At 43.2% G+C, this 22,212-nt stretch overlaps 1 protein-coding gene across 5 annotated transcripts in view; it reads left to right on the top strand.

Moving 5' to 3' along the window:
* The first annotated feature begins 4,200 nt into the window (after nt 1–4,200).
* Nucleotides 4,201–22,212, top strand: part of LOC116966937 (SUMO-conjugating enzyme UBC9) — a 45,158-nt gene continuing 27,146 nt past the window's right edge. For 2 of the 5 annotated variants that reach the window (XM_033013323.1, XM_033013321.1), the window contains exons 1-2: nt 4,207–4,374; nt 11,730–11,802. Coding sequence is in view for 1 of the 5 variants with exons in the window: in XM_033013318.1 (XP_032869209.1) it covers nt 4,270–4,374 (105 nt within the window). In the remaining 4 variants the exon portion in view is untranslated. Of the gene's footprint in view, nt 4,375–11,729; nt 11,803–22,212 lie in introns of all 5 variants that reach the window. The other 3 variants (XM_033013322.1, XM_033013319.1, XM_033013318.1) reach the window with 3 other exon arrangements.

The raw sequence follows: 22,212 nt of genomic DNA, 5'->3' as shown, positions 1-22,212 counted from the left end.
CAGAGTTTTGTCCGAGCTAGGTTTAATAGCCTGATGGCTGTGGGGAAGTAGCTATTCCTGAACCTGGTCGTTGCATCTGTCGTTAATCAAATTCCAATTGATTAGTCTACTCCAGGACATTTGGCGTGATAACTTGAGCAATATTTTCAGCATTTCTCTATAGGTCAAAACCCTGCTGAAAGGGCAGAGTTGGGCCTGATCAATCTTGCTAATTGATGGCCCCACTCATGAATGTTAAATACCAGAATGTTGAATGGAACTGTGTCGACAGTTTCTTGGCTACCAGGTTTTCATGGGTGGGATATGTTAACCATAGTGCTTTTTATTAGAACCAAAACATTTTTGTTCATAAAGAGGACAGATGACAGATTAATCAAAATGATTGTGAGACATGTATACTGTCAATGGGTTACTCCTAGTTTGTTTCCTTCCATTAAAAAAATGAATTGTGCAGCCGTTCTGAGAGCATTTATTATTTTAAATGAGAGCTGCTACCTGACATATAACAAAGTCTGTGTGGAAAGATTCAATTGCAAAGATATTTATGACAATAACAATCTTGATGGAAGTAGGCCCCAGGCTTCAACCAGACGTTGGTCACTGGAGAAGTCGAGAAAAATACCTGCCTATCATACAATGAAAAATTACACCTTTATGGTCTAGAAGACTCTTTTGACAGTCAGTGTTTGCATTTTAGAAACAAATGCCTGATGCAATGCCTCACTGTAATTCAAGTTTAGACCCTTCCATCTTCTCATCTAGACAATGGAAATTCAAGATATTCGAGATATTTACCTCGTTCAATAGTATATCTTGGTAGGTATTATTATTCCCGATAGAAGCTTAAAATTGCTGAACAGTGGGAATGGTATTCTAGACCAGCTACAGTAGTAGCTTCAGCCTGGCACAGTGGAACATTTCCTATGGTTTTACAGCATTTAAAAAGCAAGACCATCCATCTGGCAATTACCACCCCATCTCAGTGACTGAAAATCAAAAAATCTGCAGATGTTGGAAATCTGAAATAAAAATGCAGGAAGCACTCAGCAGGTCCGCGTGGAATGGGAAACAATCAATATTTTAGTTCCAAAACAGTTTCTACTGATGCTTCCTCTCTTGCTAAGTGCTTCCTACATTTTTTGTTTTTACATCAGAAATGGCAAAGGATTGTCAACACAGCCATCAAATACGATACAATAAAACTTTATTCTTCCCCGGAGGGAAATAAGTCTGCCGACAGTCACACACACAAGGTACACAAATTTTTTTTTACAATAATTCAGACTTCACATAATCCTAGTTGGGCATCATCATATCTGAGACAAGTAATATATTCATGTTGCCTTGTGTCTTTTTGGCAATATTATTCACTATACACCAGACGTTATGAATTCAGTTCCCATGTGAGTGTCCTGAACACAAAACATTGAAGCTCACACTCAAATGCAGCACTGAGGAACTGTTGTTGTATCCGAGTTACTGTGTCCTTGATGAAGCATTTACCCAAAGACTGTCTGTTCTCTGATGTATAAGTGATTGCATGTCACAATCCTGAAAGAGCAGGGAATTTCTTACTGATGTCTAGTCAATATTTATTCCTTAATCTCACGGTACTTTGAGACATCTCGATGTCATGAAATACACAAAAGAAATGCAAATCGTTTTCTTTTACCACTCATCTGTCACTAGATAGAATACTAAAATCTCCAAAAACTGCAGAGTGAGAAGGTGTACCTCACACACACCTCATGCTACCCATTAAACTTCAACCCATCTAATACAAATCATGGGAACTCTACCCACCCCCATCTGATAACACCCATTGGAAAACCAGCCACCCCACCTAATGCCAACTATGGATGCACCTCACACACACCTAATGCAACCCACTGAACTTCACCCCACCGGGCGGCATGGTGGAGCAGCGGTAATGTTGCTGCCTTACAGCACTTTCAGCACCGCAGACCCGAGTTCGATCCTGACTACGGGTGCTGTCTGTATGGAGTTTGTACGTTCTCCCGTGACTTTGTGGGTTTTCTCCGAGATCTTCGGTTTCCACTCCAAAAACGTACAGGTATATAGATAAATTGGCTTGGTACAAGTGAAAATTGTCCCTAGTGTGTGTAGGATAGTGTTTATGTGCGGGGATCTTCGGTTGGTGCGGACAGTGGGCTGAAGGGCCTGTTTCCACGCTGTATCTCTAAACTAAACTAAAGCAAACCATGGCAGCTCCATCCACCTCCATCTAATGTCACCCATTGGAACCGCCCACTCATCCCACCTTTGGGTGGATCTTAGACACAAGAGTCAAGAGAGTTTATTGTTACGTGTCCCTGACAGGACAATGAAATCCTTGCTTTGCTTCAGCACAACAGAACATAGTAGGTACACAAAAATGCTGAAGAAACTCAGCGGGTGTAGCAGCATCTATGGAGCGAAGGAAATAGGCAACGTTTCGGGCCGAAACCCTTCTTCAGACCCAATAGGCAACATTTCGGGCCGAAACCCTTCTTCAGACTCAATAGGCAACGTTTCGGGCCGAAACCCTTCTTCAGAACATAGTAGGCATTGACTACAAAACAGATCAGTGTATCCATATACCATTATATACGTAAATACACACATGAATAAATAAACTGATAAAGTGCAAATAACAGAAAATGGGCTATTAATGTTCAGTTTTGTCTGAGCCAAGTTGAATAGCCTGATGGCTGTGGGGAAGTAGCTATTCCTGAACCCTCACACCTAATGCCACCCACTGAACTTCACCCTACCTGATGCACACCATGGGAGCCGCATGCCACCCATCTGATGGCACCCATTGGAACCACCTACCAATCCTACCTCCAGGTGCACGTTACATACACCTAATGACACCCACTGAACTTCACCCTACCTGATGCAAACCATGGGAGCGCCATGCCACCTCTGGGTGCACCTCATACACAAACACCTAATGCCACCCACTCAACGTCACCCGACCTGATGCAAACCATGGGAGCGCCATGCCACCTCTGGGTGCACCTCATACACACACACCTAATGCCACCCACTGAACTTCACCCTACCTGATGCAAACCATGGGAGCGCCATGCCACCTCTGGGTGCACCTCATACACACACACCTAATGCCACCCACTCAACTTCACCCTACCTGATGCAAACCATGGGAGCGCCATGCCACCTCTGGGTGCACCTCATACACACACACCTAATGCCACCCACTCAACGTCACCCGACCTGATGCAAACCATGGGAGCGCCATGCCACCTCTGGGTGCACCTCATACACACACACATAATGCCACCCACTGAACTTCACCCTACCTGATGCAAACCAAGTTCAAGTTCAAGTGAGTTTATTGTCATGTGTCCCTGTATAGGACAATGAAATTCTTGCTTTGCTTAAGCACACAGAAAATAGTAGGCATGGGAGCGCCATGCCACCTCTGGGTGCACCTCATACACACACACACCTAATGCCACCCACTCAACTTCACCCTACCTGATGCAAACCATGGGAGTGCCACCTAATGCCACCCACCCCCACCCATGGGTGCACCACCACCCACATGCCCTGTGCCACCCACTGGAGCTGCTACAGCAGCACCACCCTCACCCATGAGAACAGCTTCACCTCCATTGAGCCTTTGCCATCTTTCTTCCATTTTGCACAAGTATTAGATGTTAGACCAATGACGTCACCGCTGCTCCAGGGTGACGCCAAGTGGCGACTTCCAGAACATTCCTCGGCCTTTTCTCCTGTCAGATGGGGTTGGTTTTTTTTAGCGAGGGGGAGGGTGGGTGGAGAAGCATTAACATTTGTATAAAGAATAAAATGATGAATATATATATATATATTAATACACAAGAAAGAAAAAAAATAGAAAACATACGAGGTTCGCCGGCAGGACGAGTCCCCTAACGGTTTTTTTTTTCAAACCGAAGCCGGTCAGAACCGGCTCCAACCGGTTCGGGACCCCACTTTTAGGTAGCGAAACACGCGCCTGAATTTTCCACTTTTTCCCTCCCCCCACCAAAAAAAAAAACGCAAGGCCATTCGGCGTTTTAGTGTCCAACCTGCAAGGGGAGGGTTGTGGCAAGGTGTTGCACTGGGTAATATTGCGCGGCGTGGGCACCTGGCGGCGCTCGGGGTTTTGTTGCAGTGGCCTGGCGGCAGGCGGCAGGCGGCCGGCGCGGGGTCCTGAGGGGGTGGCGGGGTCCTGGCGCCGCCATGTTGCAGCAGTCCCTTGTTGTTCTGTGGATGTGAATGAGGAGCGGGAGCGGGAGGGGAGAGGGACGCGCACACACCCCCCACACACACACACGCACACAGCCCCGGGCCGCGGCTCCCACACCCGCCACTCCGCCACAGGTAAGCGCGGCCTCTCCCGGGCGCCGGCGCGGAACCAGACCGCCACACTGGGCGTGGCTGCGGTGTGTGTGTGGGGGGTGAATTATACACCCCCTCTTTCCCTCCATTCACCCCCCTCTCTCCTCCTTCTATCCAGTCTTCTTCCCTCCAGTTATCCATTCCTTCCTTCCTCTCTTCCTCCATCCCTCCCTCTCTCTCCCTCCATCCCTCTCGCCCTTCCTCCATCCACACCCCCTCCCTCCCTTCCTCTATCCAGTCTTCCCTCCAGTTATCCATTCCTTCCTTCCTCTCTTCCTCCATCCCTCTCTCTCTCTCCCTACATCCTTCTCGCCCTTCCTCCATCCACACCCCCTCCCTCCCTTCCTCTATCCAGTCTTCTTCCCTCCAGTTATCCATTCCTTCCTTCCTCTCTTCCTCCATCCACCCCCTCCCTCCTCCCTCTATCCACCCCCTCCCTCCTCCCTCTATCCAGTCTTCCCTCCAGTTATCCATTCCTTCCTTCCTCTCTTCCTCCATCCCTCTCTCTCTCTCTCTCCCTCCATCCCTCTCGCCCTTCCTCCATCCACACCCCCTCCCTCCCTTCCTCTATCCAGTCTTCTTCCCTCCAGTTATCCATTCCTTCCTTCGTCTCTTCCTTCATCCCTCTCTCCCCCCTCTATCCCTCTCTCCCCCCCCTCCATCCCTCTCTCTCCCCCTCCATCCCTCTATAATCCTCCATCCTTCTCTCTCCCTCACCCCTCTCCACCCCCTCGCTCTCCATCCACTCCCCTTCCACCCACTCCCCTTCCATCCCTCCCCACTATCCCTTCCTCTGGCTGAATGAGGGGGGTGGAGGGAGGAGTGGAAAGGATAGATGAAGGGGGCGGGGGGGCTGGATGGCTAGGCTGTGGAAATGCTCAACACCCATCATGTTCTGGCCATGTTTGAGTATCGGTGAGGTATGGATGGACTGCAGGCAGGGGACTGGTCACCTAAACGAGTGGAACAGAATTAATAAACTGAACAGATGTTTGTATACACTTTTACACAGACTTCTGACTCTTAGGCCGAGGAAGTGTTTGTATAACTCACTCAACCTACACTGTTTCTTATGCATTTTTAATGTGTTGTAATAATTTCACCTGTTACTGTGCAACTCTTGCACCTCACTAAAAGCTAATGTAATCTAATTAAATTTTCTGTCTGGCATAGTTTGCCCCCCCCCCCTCAAATAATGTGAATTTCAGTTGCCATTATTTGGGTGAACTGAGTATTAAAATAGTTATGGCACCTGGAGAAAATCAGCAGTCACAGGGAGACCGTACAAACTCAGTACAGATAGTGGCCATTGTCAGGATTGAACCCAGGTCTCTGACAACGACTCTATATAAGTATAGGTCGACTCAAATGTGTGTGTTGCATGAAAGCTAGAGAATGTTCATGTGGGATGCTTCTAACATTGTTGTGCAGCAAGGATCGACAACTTTAGATTAGAAGTGGCATGTAATACAGTAAAGCTCTAACCCAGCACACTCAAGAATTTAGTGCCTTACTATCAGATTTGCTGAACTATTTGATGTTATTTCCTATTAATAGGCCAAGACACTTTTAATTTGCCTTTAAAAAAAAAGTTATGCAGTAGCATAATTCATTTCTTTTGAACCGGATAAGTTTAAAGGGAGTACAATAAGTGGGGTCCCTGATCAGTTAAAGGGGGCATAGTACCTGGTGAGCCAAATGCCAAACTGTAGATTGGATTATTGGAGTTTTACTGTAATTCTGGAAGTGAAAATATAGGGTACTCTATGCATGTTAACCTTTAAATAAATATATTATAGAGTAAACATTAACAATAGAAGAGTATCTTGTGGAGGAATTGATCTTTTAAGTGTCTTGTTTTATATAGACCAGAATCAACAGTTTTACAGTGGAATTATAGACCATTCTGCCCATCTGGTGTTTACGTGGGAGCTGATTAGGCCATTCAACCCTTTGAGCTTGCTGCCGTTCTGAAAAGTTGTTACTCTTTTTTTCCAACATTGTTGCTGTGCTGTCTCCATACACCTTGCTGCCTTTTATCTTAAAATTCATCGACCTCAAATATATTCAGTGACATGGCCTCCATTGTCTTCTGCGGTCGAGAATTTCACTGGTTCTCCATTTTCTGATGACATTCCTCTTCACCTCAGTCCTAAATGCTTTATCTCTTATTCCAAGACTCTTTCAGACATCTTCCTCTCTGAATCCAATCCATATGTATAGTCTGAGAGTTCTGGGAGGCCATGTCCATTTTAATTATTTGCTCCTTATTTGTGTAGTAGCTTTCTGAAGACCAATTAACAGTTGGATGTGACTCTGTTCTCATAAGTGCTTTGTCCCATTGTTGTGAACCTATAGTTCTGAGTTAATGTCCAATAATTCAAAGCACCTGGTAATTTGAGGCTGGTACTTAACTCGGTTATTGGCTGTTTCAATCAATGACTATTGAGGCAGTTTTGTTATTCTGCCTGAGTGTAAGGTGCCTTTAACATTACAAATTCCATAATCATTTTTAAGGAATTAACATTGCAACATCAACCAGGTTGAGCAGCTTCTCATTGAGATCTCCTGTTTGTGAAATGATTAGTCTTGATAGATCTGTTTCTTACATTGACCTATATGTAGAAAACTTAAAGGTGTTTTATTTCGGAAGTAGGTGAGAGGTGTTCTTTCAGAACTGATTTCAGGCTATCCCCCTATGTTTGATGTTCATTACTTAAGGTCTTTTTTAACTGCAGTCGTTAGCCACAAATCCAATTGCTCAAAAATTGACGTGGTTGATCCGATTTCCTGCCCTAGCCCCCGAAAGCAAAGATCTTTGCCCGAAAGTACTAGCATGGCAATGCTGCACACCCAGTCGTATTTTGTCTTTGAGTCTTTTGGATCTGTTGTGTCTAAACATCAAATAAATGGCTATTCAGCTGTAAAAGGTGTCACAACTGTTTGTACTTTCAATCACATACAACAGAAAAGCAGAAATAATTAGATCGTGGAGATGCAAGAAACTGCAGATGCTGGAATATTGAGCGAAAAACAAAGTGCTAGGTGAACTCAGTGGGTCAGGCAGCATCTGGAGGGAATGGACAGACAACGTTTTGGATTAGGACCTTTCTTGAGTCCGAAGAAGGCTCCTGACCTGAAATGGTATTTGTCCATTCCTTTCACAGTTGCGGCCTGATGCGCTGAGTTTCACTGTACCTTAATTGGTACATGTGACAATTAAATTGAAACTTGAGTTCCTCCAGCACTTTGTGTTTTTTGCTCAATAATTAGATCTTGGTTCATTTTCCTTTTTTACCATGCCAAACCCTCCAACTAGTCACGATGACAGAAAACATTTTGATTTGTTTTCTCCACTTCAAATAAGATAAATGAATTACTGAACAGCGGGAGTGATGTGTGGTCATCAGCCCAGATTGTTGAGGCTTGGTTGCATGTAAATGAAGGTTCATTGGTTGCAAGACCCATAATATGAAATTGTCTTTTAATTAATTACAGCCCCAATTCTTCCATCTCTAGATTCCCGTGCATATTGATTTGAACATGTTGCTTCGGTCTCTGACAACATTTTTTTCTGGGTACAAAAATAAAGTTATTTTGGCACGACAGAAGTCTAGTACACATTTTCTTTTGTTCCTGCTTATAGTTCTAGCTAAATCCCATCTAACAGACCTTAATTTCTGGAATTATGTGTGGACACTCATACTTAACAAAGTTCTTAATGTGATTATTTTTTTCACCTTTCTATATGTGAAAATTTACATATTCTATAATTACCAAATCTTAGAATTATTGAAGTTGGTCTATGGGAGCATAACATCTGGAGTAGCTGCAGATTTGTTTGCAGTTCATTGATTCTCAATCAGTATCATTCTTCTGCTCTCTCTCCATACTCCTTGACAGCTTTTGCATCTAGCAATCTATCGTCTCCTTTTTAAATATATTAAGTGACTTAGCCTCCACAGCTGTCAGAGGTACAAAATGCCACTGGTTCACCAACTGAATTCTGCAGATTCACCACCTGTATGAAGAAATCCCTTTAGCGTTTTTGTCTGAAACAGGACCCTGTTTTATAGTCCCAGTAGAAAAAACATGTTTCCCTTGCTGTGTCCCCCCCTCCCCCTTCCCAGCATCTTATCTATCCAGGTTCCCAGATTTTGCTCTTGTACTCAACCTTATGCAATGGCCAACTTTCATGTTGCTTGCTGTAACTGCATGCTCTCCTTCAAGGACTCGTGTACATTGACATCTCGGTGTCTGTACATTCATTTCCCAATCTCTCGTCATATAAATAATACAGGCATCTCACGTTTTACATGTGCTGTTGTTAAAATAACACACTTGTTCCTCGAATACCAAACCTTGATTATGCACCGGTATTTTCATAATAATGCACTCAAATTTACTACTGACAGTGCAGTCGCACTTTTTTAACGTGTTTTTGAGTTACACACTGTTTTTCAAGCATGTGATTCCCGTGTAAAACGCGAGGGCCTGTATTGCCTTTTTCTTACCAAAGATGTTAATTACACATGTTATTTAATCTGCCATGAATTTGCCACTCACTAGAAGTCTGAATTGTCTAGAAGCTTTATTGAATTTATAATCGCACTCAGGTCTGTGCATTGTTTCCTCTGCTACCTCCCACACTGGAGAGAAAAAAAAAATATTCCTATTCTACCAACTAAGTTTCAATCCATATCTGTGTGTTACCCCTTCTGAAGGTGCTATAATCTTGTACACCACCTGTGATGCAGGTCTTTCACCAATAGCATTGAAATTCTTACTTAATGCAGCTTAACAGGTAAATGCAAGAACACAGATAACTAATAACCAATTTAATAAATTAATAACCATAATACGTTAACCATAATTAACCATACTTTAACCATAATTAACCGTAAATTAATATCTTTCATAAATCAATGATGATTCTGTTTGATTCCGTTGGTATTTAGCATCTTTCATAACAGACATTTTCCTGCTGTTGATACGCTAAACAACCTGTATATAGTACCTTGTACTCTCTTTAATTCGCCGTATTTCATTGAAGGGTTGGTTCAAATGTTGGTTCAAATGGAACTTGATTCAAATGGAAGATACAAAAATTCTGGCATTAAACTCAACGTAAGATGTTGGAACGTTGTGGATCTATACGCCCTTTCTTCCTCCACCTGTGGAGCATTTCTGGTGTTTCTCGTGCAGAGTATTTCTTTACCCCAGTTATTGTGCAGTTGAGCCTACTTGGGATAATGGCAGTCATGCTTTATTCCCTTTGGCGAGTTAGCTTGGTGAAGATCAGAGATCTGCGTGTGAGAGGAAGGCTGATGTCCATTATATTGTGCTTGTCATTGTTGAACACTGAGCTCCAAACCAGATGTGGAAAAGGTGATGTTTTGATTAATTTAAGATGAGAGAGAGTTGTGGGATGCAATTGTGCATCAGGAATGGCTAATAATGATGCAAACTCGTGCTAATGCAACTTTTTGGCCAGAGCTGGAAAGAAGCAAAGTCCAAAATGGAATATTTCAACTGTTAGAAATTTGTGCTTAGGATTTGAAGCTTTCCAGGGCCAGATATGGAAAAAATTCTAAAAGCTGTTCATCAAAGGCTTTCATTTTTTTCTGGTTTGAGAATGCACTCCCTTGAGGAATGCAGCCACTGATTTGTTTTCCATCTGCTGTTAAACAGTGAGTCCATTAGAGGGAACCAGTGCACAATGACCATGTACTTTTCCCACAATGATAGAAAATTGATACACTGCTGCCTGAGCATCTTGGGATTGATTTGTAAAGAAATGCTAGACCCTTTTAAGGTGGGAATAACTTTTAAATTTGATATGCCTTAAAGTAATCTTCCTTGGGTTGCCTAGCGGTTGAAGATGTCTTGCTTCTCCCATACCATTGGGCCATGAGGCCATCGTGGCATCTGCAGACTACCACAGGTGGCACAACTTGCACCCTGTTCCAAACAATAAAGGTTCACAATGAGGCAGTACAACATTTCCAAACTCTATATTCCTGGCGCTACCTCTCACGAATGTCGGACACAGTGTCAAAATTCTGGGAATCTCTCACTGTCGAAAGGAGCCTAGAGTAGATGCCTGCTTCGGGTGTCTGATTTGAGCATGCGAATGATGTGGCCTGCCCATCGGATGCCATTGAGTACAATTGAAGCCTTGATGTTGGCTGGGAGCAGATACTAATGTTGGTTCACCCATCCGCTCTGAATTTGGAAGATTCTGTGAAAACAGTATTGGCTGTATCCTTCCAGTTCTTTGAGATGCCTGCTGTAGACTGTCCAAGTATCTGAAGGTAGATACCATTTCCAAAATTCATCATCATCTCCACTGTACCAGTAGAGTCTTCATAGTTTAAAGAGAAGAGTCTCATTCTCTTGCATGGTTCAGTAAATTAGTCCGCAGTGTCTTGTCCCTCAGCCTCTGAAAATGTGTACGTCTGAAACTGCCATCTGATTTACTGCAGATCAATGAATAAAATTCTGGAGTGGAGTTGAGGTGAATAGAATTATTTAATTAACCCTTCGATAAACTCCATTCCAGCTGAAAACTTTCTGGAGGTGAAGCGCAATATTATAGTGAGTAAGATAGAGACAAATGTTGGAATTGTGATGCAGCCTGACTGGACCCCAGCCTACACTAGGTCTGTAATCTTCTGGGTTATTGACATAGTGTCTGTTAATAACGTTTAGAATCATGGCTTGCATGCCAACTTCTAGCAGACGTAGAACGTGACAAATTTAAGCAGATTTTTCCACAGGTATGAACATCAAATTCTCCAATTTTATGTTACTACTATAAACTGCTTCTCTTTCCTCTCATCATCCTCCCCCCCCTACCCCCCATTTCCTCTCTCTTCCCTATGTCCTACCTGGATGTGCTCTAATTTCTCCCTTTCCCAGCCCCTTCCATCAATATTCCTTCCTCTGGCATCACAATTCGCACGTCTTCTATCCTTATTTCATTAATTCATACTTTTTGTCTTCTCATTTGTGGCCCTCGTCCAACTATCTGCCAATCAAAGATCCCCCACCCATTTCTGTATTCACTTATCACTTGCCAGACTTTTAATCCCACTCTCGTCTCCTTTCCAGCTTTCTTCCCCCACCCCCCTCATTACAATCAGCCTAAAGATGGGTCCAGATCCGAAACATTGCCTATCTATGTTCTCCAGAGATTCTGCCTGACCTGTTAAGTGAGAGCAGCACTTTGTCTTTTTTTTGTAAACTACTAGCTGCATTTCCTTGTGTCTACATAGTCCATCTTGGTTGTAAATATGAAGGCTCATGATAATTTCTCCTTTATTGTCTCTCAACAGGGTGGGTCCTTGGATATTTGGGCCTTAGATAGTCCAGACATTGCTGAAGAAACCATGTGTACTGTGGTTATCAGTAAGTTGCTGGATCTCTTGCATTTTTCCACTAGCTATCTTTTGCTCACGTAATGACAAGATCCAAGAGTACCCGTGTAGGATTGGTTATGAGGTCCTGTAATTGTCTCTTTGGCATAATGATGTTGATCCCGACACGGTTGTGTTTGGAGCATTGCATAAGGACGAGGACTCCCCTGGAGTGACCTTTACCTACACTTTCCTTGTCTGCATTGCCTTTCCAGAGGCTTTATTCTGTTCCAACTCCAGAATTGAAGTCACCCAGGAGGGAAAGTAATGGGCCTGTCCCACTTAGGTGATTTTTTTAGGCAACTACAGGTGACTAGTTTGTCACCACATGTTCGCCGGTGGTCGCCGGGCATAGTCTCGTCGGACGCGCAAAAAGTCTTAACGTATATCTGGTCGCCGCTAAATTTTCAGCATGTTAAAAGTTTTTCGGCGACAGTGGGTTTGACGCCAATGAGCATAGCTTGACGTAGGTGCTGTCATAGGTTGTCGCCGGTTTTTCGGCCACCTACTACGACTATGACAGTCGCCGGCAGTTGCCTAAACAATCGTCAAGTGGGACAGGCCCGTGAGTCTCTTTGTGGGTTTGGACTTTCTTAAAATTGGACTTGTAAACCTGCATCCCTTCATTCTCAGTTTCAGGGATCGTGTTAGATGATTTTAATATTTTTATTCTGCAATATAATGAGCTGTAGGGTTATGAGATGTTTGCTTATCCCACCGGGGTGGTTACTGAGGTAACAGACTAGCTCATTTTAGATGGCTGTTAAAATTTTTTGAAAAGTCGCAGATTTGATTTTGCAAACTTTTCATTTGCAAAACATTGGCTGCTTTCAACTGGGGTAAATGGTATATTTTCTTCATTTCCGTATTGCATCTTTGTAACATTACATGCTGATGTGAGGTCTGATTGAGTATATATTGAAATATTTAGTTCTATCTCCCACCATAGCTTCTCAATCAGAGTCAGATGTGTAGTCTTATTGAATAGCCACCTATCCCATTAGCTACTTCAGCCTTGGGCTGAAAAATGACCAGTAATATCAGTTGTGTATTTGAAAGTAACAAGCTTTTGGGTAAGGGTACCCCCTGTAAGATTTGCCAGTGCTCTTCCCATTAGTTCTATAGATTTGATCAGTTTAGAAAATATTTTGTAGCACTTACTGTCCCTTCTAATTTAATCTCATTTAAAGCCTGTTTGCTTGTAGGTTGTTCACTGCCTGACTTGTGTGTGTCACCTATTTGAAATTATTACCCTTGTATTGATATCCTTCACCTTGCTTACACTTCCTCTGCAGTGTCCTATCTATTCTAATTCCTGCACCATTAATTATGAGTGACCTTTCATTAACACAACCGATCGTCATCTGCATCTCCAATCACTAACTAAGCATTGGCAGTCGAGCTTCAGCTATCCAGACCCCAAACTTTAGAATTGTAAATTTCCTAAGTGCACACACCCTTTACATCTTCATTTGTTAATAGTCTTATTTAACATTCTGCTTTATCCAAAGTTTATTTGTCTAGTATCTCCAGTCTCAATGATTCCTTATGTTAATTTCTTGATTTTTTTTTAATGTTAATGGCACTGTAGAAATGCAGTTAATAATGTGTATCAGGAAGTGCTGCTTCCTGTGACCTAGAGTTCTATATAAGTGCTGGCCAGAATTGTTCATGATAGGACTGTGTTAAATACAATTACTTGGATATAATTTCAAGCAATGTTTAAATTTCCATCTTGTTCTGATCAAATATCTGGTTTTATTTGGTTACAAATAATGGTTAGTTACTGACAAAACTGCTAGACAATTTGCTTTCAGCTACGATACTTTTAAAAGGGTTATACTTTTCAAATTATTTCTGTCCGTGATGAAGCAGCAGGACTTCATTCTAGTATTGTGCAACACAAAATATTTTCTCGAGGCAAATACTGGCCAAGTACCAGGATTTTCATTTTCAGCGAACATAATCTAAACCTTTTGAAACTTCCAGGTATCTTCACTGATATTCAAACTGACATTGTAAAAGCTTTTGGAAAGATAGAGATTGATCTAATGTGTGTTGTTTTAACATAATAAATACATCAACGATTTGGAGGTATCAATATTGTCGGCATGAAAAGTCTGAAGGCCATCATGCACTATAGTAAGCTGACATGAATCAGTAAAGCAGCATAAAAATAAAATACCAAGTATCTGAAACTCATGGGTATAATGAGGAAGTGCTGAACATAGTTGGCAGATGACATTTGTGGAGGAAAACAGTTAACCTTTTCAGGTTGAAAGATCTTTCATTGAGTTCTGATAAAGACATCACCTGAAATAGTAAATACATTTCTTTACACAGATGGTGTCTGTCGTCATCATCCTTTGAGGGCTTTTCAATCATTTAGGTGGAATTCTGAATTGGTGTTCAGTCTTTCTCCCATGGTTGATAACTTTGCACCATTAGCTCCTCACCATATATCCAAATCTGCTGATCCTCTTTTGCTGAGCAGGATTGCCATTTTGTGGTGTGATTTTAACTTGTTCATAAGCATTTGACTTCATTAATAAATACATGGTTCATTTTGAAGATTGTCTAGTAATGGCACAGCCTGTTATATCCTGGTTCAGAGATGATTTGGTTGGTAGATCTGTAGATCAATAGGTGCAGGAGTAGGCCATTCGGCCCTTCGAGCCAGCGCCGCCATTCAATGTGATTATGGCTGATCATCCCCAATCATTACCCCGTTCCTGCCTTCTCCCCATATCCCCTGACTCCGCTATCTTTAAAGTAAAAGGCATTTTAAAGGATGGATTATATTGGTTGGCTTGATGGAATTTGAGATGTTGGTGGGTAAAATATGCACCAATGCCAGAAAGTGCAAGGTTATTGGTCTGTCTTGTGTACCTTCATTTGTGCTTTGTAAGTGATGGAGACCTATATCGCTGAGATAAAATGTTAATGCCTGTTGGGTTATGATATGAGATTTCTTACCTTCGCTATGCAAGCTGTTCCTTATTGCTGCATAGCCCTGTGCTGATTCCTGTTTGGTGAAACTTCAGTCGTAAACATTGACAGTCAAAATGCATCCTAAATTTAATTTAAATTTGTGATTGGCAGTCACCAAGGTACATTGTTGAGTAGTGTGACAGCCGCAGGGAAGAAGCTGTTCCTGGACCTGCTGGTCCAGCAACGGAGAGACCTGTAGCGCCTCCCGGGTGGTAGGAGGGTAAACAGTCCATGGTTGGGGTGAGAGCAGTCCTTGGCGATGCTGAGCGCCCTTCGCAGACAACGCTTGCTTTGGACAGACTCAATGGAGGGGAGCGAGGAACCGGTGATGCGTTGGGCAATTTTCACCACCCTCTGCTGTGCTTCCCGGTCGGAGACAGAGCAGTTGCCATACCATACTGTGATACAGTTGGTAAGGATTGTCTATCTTTGATTTTTCCAGCATCTGGAGTTCTTTCTTAAAAATGGTACTCTGTGATACATCTGGCTCTGCTATGAACTGGCAACAACCTCCTTGAGAGGGGAACACTTTTAATGATCAAATTCTTTTAAGTCATTACGAATTTTTAAAAATACCCAGAGCTAAGCTTTCTCTTGGGCATTTTTCTCCCACACAAATTTCAGGAGTCAAAACTGTAACCAGTTCTTTTTTGAGAAAAAAATTGACCATTCATAAATATGCCCGAAAGGAGGAAAGAACTAAATTGCTTGAATTTCCAAAAGCTTGCCTGTGTGATTTAAAAGTTTTATTCGTGCCTGTCAATCCTGAGCTGGCTGGAGTTTAGTTTTTTTTAAACGCTGGCTTCATTGTTAATATGAAAATACTTTTTTTTTAATTGAATTTTTCAGAAGAAGATATGAATCAAGTTGTGGTTGAGTAGAATTGACACAGATCAATCGTGATTAATTGAGCATAATGTGGTCAGTAAATAGGAAACTTAAATTCAGTGGTGAACGGTGAAGTTAATTTGGTGTCAGTTGACCTAACGGAAAACGTATCTCTGAATTTGCCTACGGGATCTTTTAAGTTAATCCAAGAGGATGGGTAGCACTTTTTCATTTTAATGTCTTAAGTGCAGTATTTTGGATGAATTTCTCCACTCAATGCTGCACTGAAGTATTAGTTACTGGAGTCTTTGGCATGGGCTTGAATGCATTTCTAAAGAACTGTAGCATGGTTAAACGTGGAGGTAATTTGGCCCATTAATTCTCTGCCAGCCTTAAGCAAGGTTCACTGCCTTGGTCTCCCCCCATACCCCTGCAAATGCTTCCCATTCAGATACTAATGCAGCTCTCTTTTAAATGCTGCAGTTGATTCTGCTTCTACTATTACCTCCTTGGCAATGTGTTCTAGACCTGAACGATTCACTTTTGTTTTGAAAGTCACTTTTGGTTCCTTGGCAATCTCCTTCAGTGTCCTAGCCCTTGACCCCTCTGACAATGGGAACAATTTATCTCTTTCTACGCTCAATATTCTTGATTCTTTTAAATCATCTTCTTTTCGTGTCTTTGAAGCTGGTTGGCTATATGACAGTTTCCCGTTCCTTTACACAGTCCTTTGCGTTTTTATTGAACACTGCAAGATCCTTTGAGCTGCACTGGTTGGGTAGTAGGGGGCAGACAAGGCAGTGCTGCATTGTATGGTCCTCTTCTCCACATTCACAGGTGGTTTGGCCAGTTTCATAGCCCCATCTGGCCATGGCAGCTTTTGATCGCCCTGTTCCTGTTCTCAGGCGGTTGAGCGTCTTCCACTGGACCCATGGTGCTTCTGAGCCCGGAGGGAGGGCTTCAGAAGGAGGGATACCCATGTCAGTAGGAGAGGGGTCGTCCTCAAGCCTTTTTGTCCATAGTTGGAGTCTGGTTTCTTCCCGTGATGCTATTAGGGGCTGGACATGGCTGAGAAAGCTTCTCCTGGACTTCAGCCGTTGGGCCGGGGGTACACGTCCGTAGAGGAGGTGGCGTTCATCACTGGTGGCCTTGGTCATCTCTACTCGGCTGGCAACTTCCCGTCTCACATCAGCAGGGGCAATGCCAGCGAGGAGGTGCAGGTTGTTTATGTTGGTGGGCTTCAAGCAGCCAGTGATTGAGCGGCAGGTGTTATTCAACGCTGGGTCTAGTTTCTTGGCATGGGATGATCTCTCCCAAACAGGACACGCATACTCCGCAGAGGAGTAGCACAGGGCCAGAGCAGTAGATCTTAATGTGTGTGCTGTGGCTCCCCATTTGGAGTTGGTCAGCTTCCGGAGGATGTTATTTCGGGAGTTAACTTTCAGTTTGGTGTTTTTGACGTGTTCCTTATAGGAGAGAGTGCGATCCAGTGTTACACCGAGGTAGGCAGGGTTGGTGCAGTGCTCAAGAGGTGTTCCAGACCATGTGATGTTAAGGGGTCTGTTTGCTTCCCGGTTCCTGAAATGGAACGAGCAGGCTTGGGTCTTCGCTGGGTTTGCATGTAGGTGGTTGCGCTCGTAGTAGAGGTGTAGCTCATCTAGGGCTGAGGTGAGATTCGCTTCTACAGCTTCAAACGTACTCTCTTGGGATGTTACACAGAGGTCGTCGGCGTAGATGAACCGCTCAGTGTTCTGGTCCATTGGCTGGTCATTGGTGTAGATGTTATATAGTAGTGGAGCCAGCACACTACCTTGAGGCAAGCCATTCCGTTGTCGTCGCCAGCGACTTTGCTTGTTGTTAAGGACAACATAGAAGCGCCTATCTTTCAGGAGGGCTCCGATGAGGTCCGTGAGTGCCAGGTCTTTGGTATTCTCCAAGATCTTTTTTAGGAGGAGGCGGTGGTTCACAGTGTCATACGCGGCAGACAGATCAACAAAGACGGCTCCTGCCACCAGTCCTTTCTGGAACCCGTCTTCAATGTGCTGTGTGAGATTCAGAAGTTGACTTGGTGTGGATTTGCCAGGTCGGAATCCAGCTTGTTGAGGGATGATGGCTGGTTCAGCGACTGGGGAAAGCCTGTTGAGGATCAGGCGCTCAAACAGCTTGTACGGGTGGCATAGCAGGGAGATTGGGCGGAAGCTCTTTGCATATGCTGGATCTTTACCGGGTTTTAGAAGAGCGATGATTTTGGTTTTCCTCCAGATCTTTGGGATGTTTCTTGTCAGCATTCAGTTGTTCATCAGCTCAAGGACCCACTTCCGTGTCAGAGGTCCAAACTGCTTGATCTCCTCTGTGAAAATATTGTCCAGGCCGGTGGCTTTGCCAGTCTTGAGGGCTTTGATGCTGATATTGAGCTCTTCAAGGGAGAACGGCTCAGTCAGTCCGGTGTTTTGGGAGTGCTGAAGTCGGTCTGCCTTTGGTCTTGGCTGTTTGGTGGTGGATTTCCCGTTGAGCAGCAACTGATGCGCAACTTGGTTGGCCGTGGTGGTATACTGTTGATGTGTTGGTGTTGATGGGTCATTGCTGATTTTTCGGATGAGGCTCCATGCCTTTTTGCTGTTTTTTGCCATATCAGTTGTCTCCAGTAGAGTTTGCCATTTCCGCTGGCGGCATTCTGATAGGGAGGTCATGAGTCTCTCACCTACTTCCATGGTGCTTTCAGCAAAGGGGTCAGATTCGTAGAGCTGTTGGTATTGCTCATATAGTTCGCTGCTTGGAGTGTCAAGGCCGGGGATGTATTGAGTGCGGCAGCCTCTCGGGATGTTCTTCCGGGCTGCCTGGTGCACTAACTTGGTGAAGATTTGATAGTTTTTGGGGTCCGCTGGAAGGTGGGCGATCTTCCCTTCAAGATCTTCTTGGAAACCAGGCCAGTTCGCTTTCCCAAAGTTGAATCTTCTCTGGAAAGGAACTTTGGCTGGGGTAACTGCAGCATTGACTGTAAGGCCAATGGGGCGGTGTTGGGTTTTTGGCAGTGGCTTCAGTACCAGCTTCTTGCCCAATCCAGAGATGCTATGGCTGACAAACGCGATATCAGGGTTGTAGCCGGCTTTCCATCGCCCGCTATTAAAGGACTTTGGTTGTTTGGCATCATGGATCAGGTAGAGCTGGTTGGTTTCGGCCCATGCTTCCACAGCATCTCCATCAGCGTAACCCCATTGTGAGCTGTGGCTGTTGAAGTCTTTAATCACTATCCTTGGTTTCCCAGATGATGGTATTTCTGGCATCAGGAAAGGTGTGGGAGGTGGCTTGTAGACGGAGGTGATGGTAATTCCTCTGAGCTCAGCGGTTAGGACCTCAATGTTGTTTTCATCGCTCTTTGATGTTGATTCGATGATTGTCCCGTTTTTTGCAAGCATGACGCTTCCATGTTTCTCATGTGGTCTTTCAATGAGGGTGGTCATGCCTTCCACTCGAGGGCGGGGATGTTTGGGTCCGCGGTGAGTTTCTTGGAGGCAGAGAATATCACACTGATGCTCTCTGCAGAGTTGGGCAACAAGTTCTTCTTTAGTTGGAGACAGTCCTTCAACATTTAGAGATATGATGGTCAAAGCCGGCCTTGGGGGCGGGTGTTGGCCTCTCTTCCTGTTCCGGGCTGATGGGCTACTGCCATTTGTTGGGCTTCTGGACATCATTTGTCTTTCGCTTGGCTTCAAAGTGTTTGGTAGAATTCGCAAGTAATTTGGTGATATTACTTGACAGGGATCGCGACGTGAACGCTTCTACCTTGATCCCCATTCTTTTAAATATCTATGTTAGATATATATATATCTGTGTGTGTGTATGTATATATATGTGTATACGTGTATATATATGCACATAATTGTGTGCATATACACACTATACTTTTTTTTCTCTCGTTTATCATATTGTTTACAGTGTACTATGTTTACATATTCTGTTATGCTGCAGTAAGAAATTCATTGTTCTATCTGGGACATATGACAATAAAAACACTCTTGACTTGACATATCCCTGAAATTGTCTTGGAAAATCTCTTCGCTAGAGAGCCCTCACATTTTTCTTGGTATATCTTGTCCAGAAATGGACATTATACTTGCCATGTCTGAACTATTGTTTTGTAAGGTTCATCATGTCTTCTACTATATGCAAATATTTTTTTTGGGGTTTTTCTAGCCACTTTCCTAATCTATCTTGGCACTTCCTTGAACCATACACATACTCCCAGATCTCTCTTCCTGTACTTCTTTTCGTATTGCCGTCTGATTTTTCCCATTTGCCCAATATTTTATATTTGTCAGCATTACATTTCAATGGTCACTGTTCCACTTGACTGTATCTTCCTTGTAGTCACAAAGTTGTGCAGCACGGAAACAGGCCCTTCAGCTCACCTTGTGTTCTGTATATAGTTTGTAACTATCCTCATACTTGACTCTGGCTCCAACTTTAAAGTCCTGTACAAATTTGTAAAATGTGTCCAGAACATCTAAGTCCGTTAAATATTACAAAAATCATGTCTCCAAGGATCTCCAAATTGTACTTTCCTCTAGTTAGATAAAAACCCCTTTCTGTTACTGTTATTTCTGTTTGCTTAGCCAATTTTGGGGAATAAATAAATCTGTGTTGGATTTATCCGTGCTGCTCCAGCTCTACTTATTCACAGCCTTCATTCTTGAAGAGAAACCTATGCGTGGCAGTCAGATGTTGTTTGGAAGTCCATATATCCTATATCACCCACAGTTCCTTTACTTGTTTAAGGATATGCTTTTAAATATTTTATTCAGTTCTGCTAGTGTTCATTTACAAATGTTGAAACAGAAGGGGAATAGGTATAGCTGCTCTTTGTACAATGCCAACTTTGGTATGCCAACCTCTTTTTTTCTTTCCTCCCCACTCAATCTCTCCCGACTGGTGTAGCAGCTCTTTAGTAATGTTCCTTATAATTATTAGTTGAGTGTTTGCACAGCCGAGCTTAAAGCAGTCATCCTTTGATATCTATACATTTCCCTGAAGAGATTGCTGAACAAAAGCTGGAAACTAAAATCTTGGCTATTGCCTTTCACTCCTTCATTAATTCCCATTGGCTCGAGATTTGTGAGAGTTCATCTGGCTCCGATCACTTATTCTGAGAAATATCACAAAATTGAGGCAGAAACCTTCCTGAACTTTGCATTCACCCACAATCATTTCAGAAAATGGCTAAGTACATTGATTATCCAATATTCCAAATTCAGACATGCTCTATCTAGTCACTGGTATTTTTAGATCGATCAGTCTGAAGAAGGGTCTCAACCCGAACCGTCACCCATTCCATCTATCCAGAGATACTGCCTGTCCCACTGAGTTACTCCAGCATTTTGTGTCTACCTTCCATTGTCTTGAATGTTGGAAGTAGTTTTTTTTTTTAAATGAAGGAGCATTGCAGATACAAAGTCATTTTGGAACTGCGCGAGTAACCTTACACTTCATGTAATAGTTTACTGAAATGTTATGAATATTTGTGCAGGAAGTTAGTTGCTTGCGATCCTCTGACTTTGAACAGACATCTTTTATTTAAAGAGAATCTCTGCTTGAAACTTTTGCTGGAGTCTTACAGCACAGAAACAGGCCCATGGGCCCAATTCGGTCATGCCGACCAAGATGTCCCATCTGGGTACATCTGTTCCATATTTACCTTGCCTAAACTTATTATAATCATATACAAATCTTGTCAAATTTCTCATTGTTTGCCCTGAGGTTACAATCCCAGCTTCTCCACTAACACTGGAGTTGAAATCTCTCATCTTTTATCCCTGGAACCTTTCCATTAAATTGATACTCCATTGTTTCAGGGGCTTCACATTCTTCCAAAAGTATCAGAAGAATCCGGTATTAGTAGTATTTTACCAGAGTTCAACTTCAAATGCCTATTTTCTTTTCTTGTTTCATCACCTCCCTTTTTTTCTCTCTGGTTTTGTTTTAATTTGTTAACCTCAAAATTCCATTGCTTTACCAACTGTTCTTTAAATTTGTCCTGCTGCTTTCAAAGGTACAAATGCAAGTCCTTACCAGGTTATGACACAGTTGTGTTCATAATCCAAGCAGTTCACAGGTTGGAAACCATCGCCGTACCCAACGGCTCACAAGAATCGAATGGAAAATGTCTAGGTGACACTGTTCAAGGGCGACGAACTGTGTATTTAAATAAAAGCATAGGGCAATCAAGGGCAAAGTGGAGGTAAACCAGGGGATTTTTGCTGTGCACAGAGTTCCCACTTGGTGGAAGACTCCTTCAGTCGCTCAGCAACCGGCAACCCATTCTGCCGGTCCCCAAAATTCATATGTACGGATGTTCATGAGTTGGTGTGTTTGTAACCTGGCAAGGACCTTGTACACTCGGGTTCCATTTTTGCACACTTAAGATTGTGCCATTTAGTCCAGATTTCCTTTGTTCTCTCTGACAAAATGTACAACGTCATGCTTTATCTGCATTCACTTTCCTCTGCCACTTGCCTGCACAGTCAGTCAACCTGTATCCTCTTCCACAGTCAGTCAACCTGTATCCTCTTAATTTTTCTCATCATTC

Source organism: Amblyraja radiata, chromosome 38 (assembly GCF_010909765.2).
Source record: "Amblyraja radiata isolate CabotCenter1 chromosome 38, sAmbRad1.1.pri, whole genome shotgun sequence".
Classification (NCBI taxonomy): Eukaryota; Metazoa; Chordata; class Chondrichthyes; order Rajiformes; family Rajidae; genus Amblyraja; species Amblyraja radiata.
This window is presented reverse-complemented; position numbering and strand designations above follow the sequence as displayed.